General features: G+C 46.6%; 1 protein-coding gene across 1 annotated transcript in view; it reads right to left on the reverse strand.

Annotated features, from left to right (window-relative positions):
- The window catches only part of LOC115332130 (histone-lysine N-methyltransferase, H3 lysine-79 specific), a 44,243-nt gene that overhangs the window by 27,747 nt on the left and 3,051 nt on the right, over positions 1–13,445 (reverse strand). Inside the window, 5 exon segments of the mRNA XM_029994418.4 lie at positions 185–279; positions 2,927–3,017; positions 3,862–3,999; positions 5,525–5,588; positions 8,743–8,817. Coding sequence (XP_029850278.3) covers positions 185–279; positions 2,927–3,017; positions 3,862–3,999; positions 5,525–5,588; positions 8,743–8,817 — 463 coding nt within the window.

Genomic DNA, 13,445 nt, shown 5'->3' on the forward strand with positions numbered 1-13,445 from the left:
CGCAAGAAATAAGTCGTTTCCAGTATAACGTAATCACTAATCTAGGCTAAAACTTGTCCTCCTTAGGAAACGGCTTCGTCGCGGAACGATTCTAATCTGCATACTCTATGCAGACGGACAACAACGGCAGTGTTTCGTCACCGGCACCGAAAAGCGGGAGAAACGAAGGGGGGCGAGAACGCACCTCGGCATATTTCGACGGCACGTCCGACTTCTCGATGCCGATGCACATCTTGCACGGTGTGGCCGACGCCACCTGCAGGACCACTTGACCCACACCTGGGAAGTCGACACCAGAGTATGAAAAAAGAGTCAACGACGAGAACTTTTTGAGATTCGTGGATCTCTAAAAATTGCTTCGTCACTGCTATTAAAGGCCCATCCACACACTTGCAACTCCTTAGAACCGAGTGCCTTGAGACCTCTTAAAGTTTCTTAGAACGAGAGAACACACGGGCACGCTGGCGCCATCTATGCGGTGAGCCTAGAACTGCACTTCACAAGAGCTAAGATTTTGCGGGATTTCAGAGGTCAAATGTGCGTAAACCTATGAGAAATGGTCATTTATAACGTTGACAAGAGGTTTTTGAGCCAATAAAGAAAGGACGATGCGCGAGAGAAATATAAATTTGCGGGACCCCCAAATTTCCAGTGCTACCCAATAGATGGCGCCAGTGTGTCCTCTCATCTGCTCTCGTCGTAAGAGAGAACTGCAAGTGTGTAAACGAGTCTTGAGTCAATGGCTTAATTGGAGGCCATTGCTCTTTAAAGGGGCCCACCAACAATTTTTTGACCGGTTTGAAGTTCACGCTGAAACGGAGCTCCATGAAAGCAGGAACACAGAGCAAAAAAAATATGACAGAAATTCGCAATATTTTGTGAGTTATTAGAAAACTAAATATTGCAGAAAACACCTTTAAATAAGCAAAACATTGCGCTTCATGACGTAAAATGAAACAGTTTAGCAATTGGAGTAAAGCGGTTGGCCAATTGGAGCAAAACGCCGGCCCGGGCGATTGGAGCAAAGCGTCGGCCCGGTCGGCTCGTCGGCCATTAGGCCTAGCTGCAACCATCGTAGCTTTGGGATCGGGTTGCCATCATCGATGAATTTACCGGGCTTATCGGATTTTGAGTGCGGAGCTGGGCGTCGCGCCGTACGAGGACACTCCACGCAAGCGCCGCGACGCGTCTCTGCCTCGGTTCGCTTCGACTGCCGCGGAAGACTTGTCTCCCGCAACTCCGCCACCGGACCCACCTCGGCGAGTTGGAGCTACAAATGGGTGAGCGGTCCCGTTTGGCAAAAGCTGGGTCCCGTCGCCGCACTTCACTCGAACAGTGAAAAGTCTGTCACAGCACTAAAAGAAAATAAGGGTTCCCCTGGCTCCTCTTACTGCTTTTAGTTGACCGGGACCGGGGGCACACAAGTGAAAATATGGTGCGCGTTGTCTGCATGGATCACTTGTCGTCTGCTCGCAATGGTACGTCGCGGACGCCGCTGGGAGGCGCGCATGAGCGACAAGGCGTTGTTTTCGCCCTTTTCGAACTTTACTTTGCAACTTTATTAGCTCTATAAAAATGACTTGTTAGAGAAATAATGACGGTTAACGTGTGATATACTTTATTTCGCTTCAAAATTCTTGGGACGGCTCTCGCCAATCACGAAACCCAGAGAATGTGACGTATAGTGAAAGGGAGCGCCGTTATGCGCGCGCATTCGGCACCTCACGGCGCCACCGTCGGAGGAGGTGTTTCCGAGTTGTCAAATTAAAATATGATGTGCTAATATTTTCAAACTCTTTCGTTGTCCACTCGGTTTCCGGGACCACTAGCGTGTAGAAACCGCAAAAAAAAGTAGATGCTCAAATACTGTTGGAGGGCCCTTTTAAAGATTAAAAGTTCTAAGAAAAACATCTTTAAAATTGTGTATTTTCATAATTGGCAGGCACTTCTCATCTTGACCTGAAGGATTTTCGTGAAAAAAGACTCTTTTATCTTGAAATATTGTCTCGGAAACAGAGTAAGATAGGCCTGTGGATGTCTTTTTTTTTGTTTTGTTTTTTTCATCATTACTTTTGACGACTATTTATACATTTTGTTATTGTATGGAAGCCATACCTCCACTTGTACATATCCAATCTTCATCTTTTTTTTTCTTTCTCTGGCAGATGCATGTGTGACGTATGCAATAAGAGGTACGGTAAATATGTTAAATATGGTATCAGGCTTTTTTTAGGTGCCTTTTAGGAATCCTGAACTAAAATCATTTTGAAACTGGAAAATTCAAAAAGTACCCAAAAAGGCTTATAGATCATCCTAGAGTTTCATTTATACCTTACTGGATTCCACAGACCTTTTAGTTTACCCATATATGTTTGTTTTCTTCTTTCAATTTGTCTTAATCCTTCTCATAATCTTTGCAAATAAAAGTTCCCAAATTAACAAAATTAATTGGGTTACATCAAAACCACGTACTATCGGAGAAAAAATGAAATGCGAACAGAAGAGCGCGTGGCTCGCGGTACAGGCTGCGCCGCCTGGAAGTGAGCCTAGGAGCGACGGTGCGAGGCCTACTGCGATGTGTTTACGCCCTTCACTTGGCGCTCCCCATGCTTCGGTAAGTGCGCCTCTTAGTGCGCTGAAAGCTATCACCACTGTCATTGTTCACTCAGCACGTGCAGCGCAAGGAAGCTCGTCGCTAATAACAGCTAAAGCGCGCGAGCCAGCACGCTTTAGCTGTTACTAAGAGCGAACTTCCTCGCCGCTAGTAAGCTAAGCTTCCAGAGTGCAGACGTAGCCAGAGCCCGGCAGAATGCAACGGGAGTGCACCAGAGGTCGGACATCAGAGAGGGATGCCCCGACGTCCTTGTCCCACCGGCGACCGCGAGGTCAACGACGAGCCCCTTTGGGAGAGCCAATGCACACTCACCGCTGCCCAGGTCGATGAAGATGTCTTCCGTGGTGAATTCCAGCTCGTTGATCATCTGCGCCACAAACTCAAAAGACGTCTCTCCGTACACCTGCAAGACGGCAAACGCAAACGCTACATCTACGAGGCGGTTCCTGCGGGACAAACGGCAAGACGGCGATGCTTCTTTGGTTTGCCTTTTTTGCCAGCACTTCTACGACCGGGGGCTACGCAACAGCTACGGCATCGTGGTATACCCCGTTTCACGATAACTCAGCAAACTGTTGAGGCCGCGGCCCCCTCGACCCGATAAGAGCGCCGGAGCAAGTCGCGCGATGACACGGAGGCCTCGTTACCACTGCAGCTACAGCGCCGTCCACAACAAAAAGTAGTTCTAAATTTCTTTCTCTTCTAACAGCAACTAAACTAGCGTGAATCCATCTCTACCGAGAACATATTAAAAATAAGGAATAAGTATTGACATATTTATGAGTTTCAATTATATTTATACCAAAAGAAGTGACTCCATATCAGTATCCGCTCCAGATTTTTTTCTCCTTGTACAGCCATGGCCATTGGTGATCGCAGCCGTGTAACCGACCGCTTCCGCTCAAAACATTTCCCTAGCACCCGCCACATATGCGCATGTAAATTGAGCGTATGGTTGTCTCACCAACTGTTCCCAAAGAGCTCGCTACTCCAGCAAACGGCAATGTTGCAGCCGCGAACGTTTACCCGAAGTTAGTGGGTTTCACAGCAGACGACTCTTGTCCAGCAGACGACAACTGGTTCCTTGGCACTGTGACACACACTCTCCCGTGACGTGTAGTCTCGTGCCTCTCTCCGATGCTCTTATTGGGCCACGAGGGATTGAAGCCTCCACAGTTCGCCAAGTTATCGTGAAACGGAGTATTGTAGTGCGCAGCCTTATGCCAAGGGCTACAGATTCCACTCACCTCGGGAGAGAAGGGCTCGTAGGAGTTGAGTCTCTCCGGGTCCGTGATGGCCGTGTTGTACACCTGCTGCAGGATGTGGCGCAGCAGCGCGGGCGAAGGCCTCGTGTGCAGGCGGGCGGGCCGGGAGGTGCCCTTCCACTGCAATGCGGCGTCGGAGGGACCCGTGCCCTGCTTCAGCGTCCAAGGTCGCCCGCGCAACGACGGAAACGGCCGTTTCCGGAAGGGCAGCGCAGAAGCGCGGGCAGGGGGAGGAGCCGCAATGGCGGCCAAGCAACGGTTTGGGGCGGGCGGCAGCAGACGGCAGCGGGGAAGCAGAAAGGGAAACAACAGAGGGAGGGGTGGGAGGGCGACGGTGGACGGTTAACTGGGCCTAGGCGAGCCTTTAAAGGCCAATTTCCCACATACGTCGCATTGCTGAATCGCCAAATGAACACTAGGAATGGCACCGATGTAGCGGGGACTCGAACGTAACTTTGCACCGATGCGGTGCTGTATCGGTGCTGTGTTGCTAATATAGTACCCCCACTTGAGAGACTTCCAGTCGCTTTATTTCAGAGGGAATTCTGAGCTTGTTTAACCCACAGCCGTTAGGACGTTGAAGTAAGACGAAAGTGATTAAGTTACAGATTTAGCAAGGTCCTTATGCCGTGCTATTAAACATAAAAGAGACGGTCGGTCGTCTTACAGTCTTCAAAAATGAAAAAAAATATATGAAAAAATGAAAAAAATATAATGGAAAAAGGGTCTATAGCACAAAGTCAACACCGCATCGGCAAGGTCGCTGGTATTTTCATCGCTAACTAATACTAATTGAGGTAGCGCCGTGGTGCATGTACGAACGGGCCTTAAAAGCTATGCCAAAGACAACGCCGGACTTGTTTCCTTACGGCGGGAAAGTCTACCAAAATGCGTCCCTTGGTGCACGAAAGAAGAGGCGTGAAAAGTGGCAACAGGCATCTGCCGCGTACGCAACCAATCCCTGCACCGGCAGAGGGCATTCCCTTCAGCAAGTAAAGAATGGCTAGGGTCAAAAGTTCTTTGTCGACTGCAGCGCATCTTGTAGTTGTTCGTCAGCAAAACCAATAGTTCAATAAACTTATTCCAAAACTCGAAGCCCTCATCGCGGAGCAATGCCACATTACACACCGTGAAAATCAGAAAGAAGCAAAATCCACACTCGCTTCGCTCCTGGACCAGAAGTTTCCAGAATGCAACGTGCGGGGCAACGGATTTATGGGAGTAGTCTATTAGAAGACTGGCTTAATGGCTCCAAAAACATGCGCAGAAACTCTAGGAGGAAAGTTACACCCACTAGATAATGCAATGTGCAAAATTTAGACAACCAGCTAAGCGGCTACAAAAAGACGTGCAAAAACGGTAAAACCCCGCGGCCCAGACACAAACACGGGGCAAAAAGAGTGCAGCAACGCAAAGACTTCCGAGCGTGCGGTGGCAGCAAGCTCACGACCACACAAAGCTAAGCCAGAGCGGGAGCGAAGCAAAATATCCATCCAGTACTGCAGCAACAAAGGTAACAAGGGAAGGTTTGGGGCAGCAAAACTAAGAAGGGTGAACACGATTCTAGCCACCTCGAGCCGAGCGACGCCAGAGACGACCTAAACTCTGCCTAACCTAACGAGGTAGAAAGCAGAAAGTAACTCACGAGTTGCAAGACGCTGTCGATAGCCCGGTTGTACTTGTCACACAGGGTCTTCATGCTCTCGTAGCTGGAAGGCAATACACGGTAAGGTGCGCAGATGTACGGGGCATGCCAGCACAACTTTAAGATTGAGGCTTTCGAATCACTTAAGTTTAGCTGCTCAGAGACCGACATAAGCGTGCTTCCCAGTAATCCGGCGATTTCAACAAGTTACCCTTGTGATCATCTACGGGCACCGACTTACCTCAGCTAAGAGTGTGCTGTGACGAGGCTGAGGGCAGACCGCGCCAATCTAACTGTCTTTTCTTTCGCTTCCGCGATGCTAATAAAGAGACTTGGGCTCTTTAGCACCATCGCTGATAAAGAGCCCAAGTCGCTGTAAAACCTAAAGTAGTCATATACCAACACCTACCGTAAAATACCGGACAAGTGCCCACTCAAATACCTAATCGCGAAAAAATGGGGAACGGGCGCTTGTCCGGTCATCAATTTTACGTATCAATCTACTGTGCATATTTTCTCAGATCTTAGAAATTTGGGAATGGGCGTTTAATGTGGAATGGGCAGATGCGCGGTATTCTACAATATATGTATACCAACAACCAACAACAGAATGTATATCGACCTCACGTTTAGCAAGAATGTATCCGAAGTCAAAATACAACCAATGGCGGTTTACCATAGTGACCATAAGGCAATGATTACTTTAGTCACTAAGAAATAAATAAACACAATTAAACAATGAAGTCATTTATGTGTATTCATGCAATCAGGGCCGTACCCAGAAAAAAATTTCGGGGGGGGTTTTCGGGGACAACGGCGGCCATTTTGATAATGTCTATTGTCTTATTTTCGCCTATGAATCATGTGCATCGGTGGCATATAATGGAGAGTTATAGCAAACCAAAGAACCGGTCCCGGTTTGGTATGCGGTAGCCGACCGGTGCCATTTCGCGTGCGCAGAGGTGGAGATTAAAATCGGTTGGCTGCAAGTGCACCGACCAGGGCCGTACCCAGAAAAAAATTTCGGGGGGGGTCAGAACCCCCTAACCCCCCCTCCCCCCTGGTTACGGCCCTGCATGCAATCATATGTAAATCGTATAGATGTCGTAAAGTTGTTGCAACAAAGTTGTTTACGTGTATTCATGCAATCGTATGTAAATTGTATAGATGTTGTATAGTTGTCGTAAATTTGTTGTAAAGATAACAGCTTCGCTGGTCGTCCATCTTCATGTGAAGTAGATGGGCTCTACAATTTTGGAAGCACCTTTTCGAAGCACGAAGGATAAAAAATTTATATTTTGGAGCACCTTGGGAGTAACTGCGACATAATTTTAAGAAAGCATCTTAGCCAGTTGTACAATGAGTTACAATTCATACAAATTATATACAGTAGAACCTGATTCATACGTTCCCGGTTTATATGTTTTCCCGGCCGTTACGTTTACGAGCGCCCGTCCCGTTTAACTCCATAGAGATACATGTACTAGTTTCCTGTCTCATACATTTGATTTCCCGGTTGTTACGTCCAGAATCTGCCCCTCGGCGCTCCCGAACCTGCGCTCCTGGGCCGCATGCGGCGGATATTCGGTCTTCTGTTGGCAACGTATGCCTCTCGGCCTCTCTGCTGGATTCTTCAAATTATCTAGTCGAATCCGAATCCAAATCGGTTTGAATCCATAGCGGCTAGCGAGCGAGCGATGGCACGATCGGAGTCCGTTTAGGATAGCTCAACCAGCTCAAAGATTACAAAGTTTTAACGTGCTAGTCTCTAGCGTTAACGGATTCCGTTTCTGTCGGACGTTTTAGTGGAACTGATGGCAACGCGGTGGGCTCAGTGTGACGCCTGTTTCGACCTTGGAAGTGGAGCAAGAGCTGAGAAAAACCTGGTCGCTGCTCGACGTGAATGAGTGCAGTTGCCAGAAATCGTGCTGGAAACGATTTCTAGCAAAATAAAGGTACCGCTTTATTTCTCTATTAGCCTTGCACAACATTCGTGGTTCTATTTTCCCCACTGAGCAATATGAAAAGTTGCCCCTCGAGGTAGCAATCGTGGTCACGCTTTAATCGGGTAGATACGGCATAGGTCGACTGCTGGTTCTAAACAACTGTGCCGAAAAAGAATGCCCAGCTATATGGTTATTAACATGGTAGTTCTCCGAACCCCCAAAAGTCATTCTGGAGGAAATCCCAGTGTAAGGGTTGCTTCCCGTCACATCTGCAACCGCACCAACAGCGTTATTGGTTGTTATGTTTTCCCGGGTGATGCGGTTTTTTTCCCGCAGTCCCTGAAAAACATATCCACCAGATTCTACTGTACCACAAGTGCTGGAAAGTATTGAATAGAATTCTACAGCGAAATATTTGAAGATACAGAGAGATATCGTATTTTAGGAACAAATTTCAATAAAAAATGATGGGGCACGACTTGGGAACATTAATGCTACATTCTAGGTTTCATCGTACATTCATCATACCGTGTACAATCCATCGGACAGACGGATGAATGGACAGCAAATATGTGCAGAAAGAGGGCGACTATGTTAAGACAAAGACACTGAGTTTCCTGCATCACCGCATTATCTAGAATTGGCGATTTTTATTCCGAAGCACCTGAGACAACTTCATTTATGCATTTTATTTATTTGATGCCTACGTTGCTTCGGTGGCCTATCCTCTCTGCCTCTACGACTTCTCTTGATTCCTCCGTAAGAAGTCTGCGTCCGAGAGTTGATACGACCCCCGCCGACCATTTTTAAACAGAAAGTCGAGAGACTTGCAAGCAAAATCGCTTTCTGGGCAACAAAGGATCGAAAATCGCAGTTACTTCAATGCCACTAAATTAGGAAACTAAAAAAAGCTCTCGATAAATGAAGCTGCCATAAACCAACGGGTGCGTTGACTTTTAAGTCATTAATTGGGAGACTGAATTCATTTTTTACTTCAGAGCTACACTTCGCAGTCGAGCAGACGGACAACATTGACCAACCCCGCGAGCAACAGTCACGTGGAATAGAGCCGTAGCAAAAGCCGTAGCCCAAGCCGTAACAAAAGCAAAAAAAAACTTTCAACTCCCCACGTGTTTAGCTAACAATGCGGTGCTCTCCAAAGCCGCGACACGAATGATCCATCGTCGGAACGCCGCAGATGTCTTGCGCAACCACATCTGTGGCCGGCAGAGAGGCAGGTGCTGGCAGCTGCGAATTCGCAAGTCTGTTCACCTTTTGGTATCGTAGTCGTGCAGGATGTGGTTTTCCATCGCCAGCTTCAGCTCCGGAAAATCCTCGCACACCCACCTGAAAAGCGACGCGGAGACTTCCGTTAGCAACGCAACCACAAGTGGCAAAAAGAAAAAAAAAATACATATTAGGGTCCTTGATCTCTGAGCTGAGGTACACAAAAAGTAAAGCGGAAATTGTTTCGCGCTTTTTTTTTATGCTTTCATTTGTCGTTTCTGATAGAAATCGGTGGGAAACGTTCCTCCGATAAACTTTGAGGAAAAACCTGGGCTGGCGTACAATTATACCGTAATGCCTTGAGAGACGCTCCACCCCCGAAAGATAACCGACCCCTATTTTAGGCATAATTTTCTATTTTTTTTTCTTTTAAACATTGATAGATGTTTATTTTTAGTAAGTACAGGACCCTGGCCAATGGTGATCTTGACAGAAAAGGTGTTACTTAGCCAAGGCGGGAGATAAGTGCACATCGCAGACTGGGAAGGACAGTAGTCCTTGGTTCATTGCACCTCCCTGCGATCACAAGTTTCGCAGGTCACAAAATCTAAAAATAAAACATTCTTGCAATTTGTTTTTATCGCACACCGAAATTTACCCCACTCCTTATTTTCACCCAGTTCGCTTTCGATTTTAGGAGGGCTATCTCCCGGGATCTTACGGTACACAAATTCGATTTCCTTTACCCACAATATAGCAAGGAAATTGTGCGTTGCGCTTTCTTAAAGGAGAGTGGTTTTATGGGCTGGTTACTAAGTCTAGAGCATCAGAAAGAGTTGTAACGCAGACATGACAACACAGGCGTATGGCAATCGCGTGATTGGTGCCCCTATGGGACATCTAGATAAATGCTTGATGCCACGCCACTATAGGTTAGTGTGGTCACATGACGTCAGGTCACGTGTCGTGTGACCCTGTAACTCGACATCCCAGTGTCATGTGATCATGTAACTCGATGTCACAGTGTCACGTGGCCAGTATGAAACTTGACACGTCAGTGTCACCAGTGATGGCATTTTGTGTGATGCAGTGAGTGCCACGTGGCACTGCATCACGTTACATCAAATACACAAAATTTCAGATTTCTGCGCTAAGTTTAGTGGGGGAAATTTTGGCACCAAACTTAGCTATCGAGGTGATTGTGGACACAATCTCACTACTTCATGACCCTAGAAAGGCCATCGCATTTAAAATAAAAGCCACATCTCTTACAAACTCGTTGCAGCCTGCCAACTGACACTGCCAGGCAGGGTGACAGCCAACAGATTGCAAACGCGTGCAAGTTGGGACATAGGTCAGCCATCCACTGCGCAGAATTTCTCTGACTGTAGTAGTCACACTGACTATTTATAGTCATGCTGACCATAAAAAAGAACAAAAAAACATTCGAGAGTATGCACAGCTTGAGGATTTTTCTATCACTGAGAAACACCAATGAATTGTTTGGTAGTTTGGAGATGCATCATGGCAAAGAATGCTCGACATTCTTTTTGGATTCTTTGGAAAAGGGTAGACTAATGAAGAGGGTGAGGGGAGCACTGGAGCTAAATTTAGTAAGGTTCAAATCGGGCTTCGGCATCTCGGTTGACAATTTTTTGACAATCTTGGAGCAGTATCTTCAGTCACCGGTATTAGAGTATCAGGGAAGTAAATATGTGCAGAAAGAAGGGGTAAGCATAGGCTCGTCAGTGGCTATAGCTCGGATTTTGTGTTTTCTGAGTTTATTTTTGGTAAAATTCGGAGGGTGTTTTTCAAAATTCTGCTGAAAAATCGGGGTTTGTCGGGGTTGATTTTTGACAGATTCCCCAATTCTTTGAAATTCACAGTTTAATTTTATTCTGTTCCAAAATTTTCAAAATTCCATAAAAAAAAAAAAAAAAAAAAAAAAAAAAAGAGTTCAGAAATAAACATACCCTAAATTTATCAGGACTCTTTTCTGCTGCTGCACTTGGCATGAGCACTTTGCCATTGGCAATATTAACAATCCCACGACAAATATTGCAAAGAAGTGTTGCCTCAACAACAGCCAATACTTCGAAACAACTGAACTCCTGGACGTAGTCGCTATAAAAAAAAAGGAAGCCTGGAGGCTTCAGCTGCACTTCCCCTATAGGAAGCCTGGAGGCTTCAGCTGCACTTCTTCCTCCATTGAAATATACAGGTTCACAGCTATCACTGTTCTAAAAACAATACCTCTCCTTCCTCTAGGTACACAAACAGTATGGTCCAGACTAGAAGCCTAAACAATGACTTTGGTCGTGACCCAGAGGTGCCATGACCCCATGTTGAACATAACAGTGCACAAAGGGCAAGCACAAGGGGAAGGAACACAGAAGCGCTAACTCACAACTGAAATATAATACACAAAGAAGGAAGATGAAAGCATCAAAAAATTAAAGATGTTTACAACACCCTGTAACGCCGAATTAGAGCGCAGCTCTTGAGGAGGAGGAAGGAAGGGTACTCAGGGGAGGGTATGCCCATCCTCCCTCCTCCTCAACATTCTCCTCCTCCTCCTCCTCGTGTGTGCAATGATAACCCAGCACGTCCTTGAAGGGAAGATCCATCTACTCGTGCCGCGATGTTGTGACGCCACTTTCAAGACAGTAGGAACACTTGTGCCGTCGTCTTTGTTTATTTCGACTACAGTGGTGCTTTCTTAGCATTTGTGTCTTCGAACATCGCCCGGATTCCTTATTTTGTGCATTCCATGCGTATGCTCCAGTTCAAGGTATTACTGGTGCATATTGTATTTAAAGGCGTGTATGACAGATGCCAATTTGGACGCGTTTTCATCACCCGAGAAAAGTGATTAGTGTTAGCATTCCTGAATGATTGCAACGTCTATCTGATCACGAAATCATATTTCTACGTTGCTATATCTCTGCTAAAATTACACTGTCTCTTCTAATCGTAGAAAAGGCCTGTGGTAAGATTTGTACCATCAGTAAAGTTGTGTTTTAAATCGTGATCATCCAAGACGGCGTACTGCATTTTTCTTTTTCTTTTTTCATCCGCTCTGCCCTGCGAGCCTATCCTGACAAAATAAGTCAATAAAGCTTGAGCCGATAAAAAACTCTGTGCATTTTCTGCTACACCAGTGAGTGACAGTGCGCCCCTTTCTTTTTAGCAATACCGCGGAAACAGCTGACAGCGAAAGAGAAGCGGCTGTCGTGCTGACGACCCGCTGAGCTTCTTGCAGTGGTTATAGGAGTGTTTAAGCGCGGTGCGGAGCAGTTGTTCCGGTCACTCCAGTCACAACGGACGAAGTCGTAGCTAACGTGCTCGTTGCGAGTGCCCAAATTACAGTTTGCACAGTCTGGAGCTTAAAAAGAAACAGCTGCAGTTTCACCGCCTGCCACTGGAGGAACCACGTCGAAGCATTTGGTGCAGGCTCATTGGTTTGAGGGACCCCAGGTCTAAGGTCATCTGTGCAAGCTCGGAACATTCCGTACATTGGAGTCGCCACTCCTTGTCGTCCGAGTCCGACGAGGAACTGGAGTCTCCGTCGAAGGGTCGCCACAGTTTCCAATAGGCGTACCGGCGTATGGGACCAGTTTCATACTGTCACTGTAGCGCAACATATCTAATTGAATTTCATTCAGCTGCGATGCGTCCATGGCTATCGTGGTGATGAGAGGCGCCGATTTAGAAAATATGTCAGTGGCGCCATCAGCACAGTAAAACCTTGTGGTAAAACCTACCGGCACACTGCCAACTCGCCGCTAATGCTTTCATTCTCCTACTGCCGAGAACTTCTGGTTTCAGTGACAGGGGACTTCACGACCGTCAAAATTATGCCGCGGCTTTTTTTGCAGTGAGTTAAAGAGGAAGAACTCAATATTTCAATAATTTTTCGTGTAGAAGTTAATAAACCTAAACGAAAACGGACACCTGTTCGGAGTGCAGTGAACTTTGAAGGTTTAATGTAAAAGCTATTTGGGAAAAAGTAAGAAAGTCATTTAATAGTCCCTTCAATGCAAACATTGCCAAGAATCTGTTTTTCGGAACTGAATTTGTATTTTTGATACTGACGGATGTTCATTGGTACTCTCTGGCTCAAACCGGAAAGTCTACGGCCGAGTCATGCCATACTAAAAGTCTCCTGACACCGCCCAAAAATAATCGTGTTTTGTTCAAAACATTAAAACACCACACAATTGAATTCTTGCTGCAGAATTGCATATATGCTGGGGAAAAAAAAAAGGGGGGGGGGGGGGGGGGGGGGGGGCCAACTGAAACCAGACAATATATGCAGAAAAGGGGTGAAATAAGACACCAAAAATCGCCTGGTTCTGTTCGCCGCCTCGATCGCTCCGAGGCGAGAGCGCCGGCCTACGGATCCCCATGTGGCGGGTTCGAATCCCGGCCGAGGTGCCCACAATCTGACGGAGGCTTATTGCGGAGAAGGCGCCATGTAACCGAGCTTTCGGTTGCACGTCAAAAGATTCCCAGGTGGTCGAAATTAATCCCCAGTCCTCCGCTGGGGCGTGCCAGATGCCCGTCGTTGGGTTTGGCATGTAAAACCCCAAAATTTGACTTTCGCCTGGTTTTGTTCCAGTCTCCTTGATTCCTCTACAATTTTTTTCTAATCTCGTTTACTATGTTTTAGCTGACTTGAAAATTATAATAATGTCTGTTTATTATTATTAATGAAGGTGTGCCTACGATCAGCCTATGATGGCTTG

This window comes from Ixodes scapularis, unplaced genomic scaffold (genome assembly GCF_016920785.2).
Source record: "Ixodes scapularis isolate PalLabHiFi unplaced genomic scaffold, ASM1692078v2 PGA_scaffold12__126_contigs__length_90152505, whole genome shotgun sequence".
Lineage (NCBI taxonomy): Eukaryota > Metazoa > Arthropoda > Arachnida > Ixodida > Ixodidae > Ixodes > Ixodes scapularis.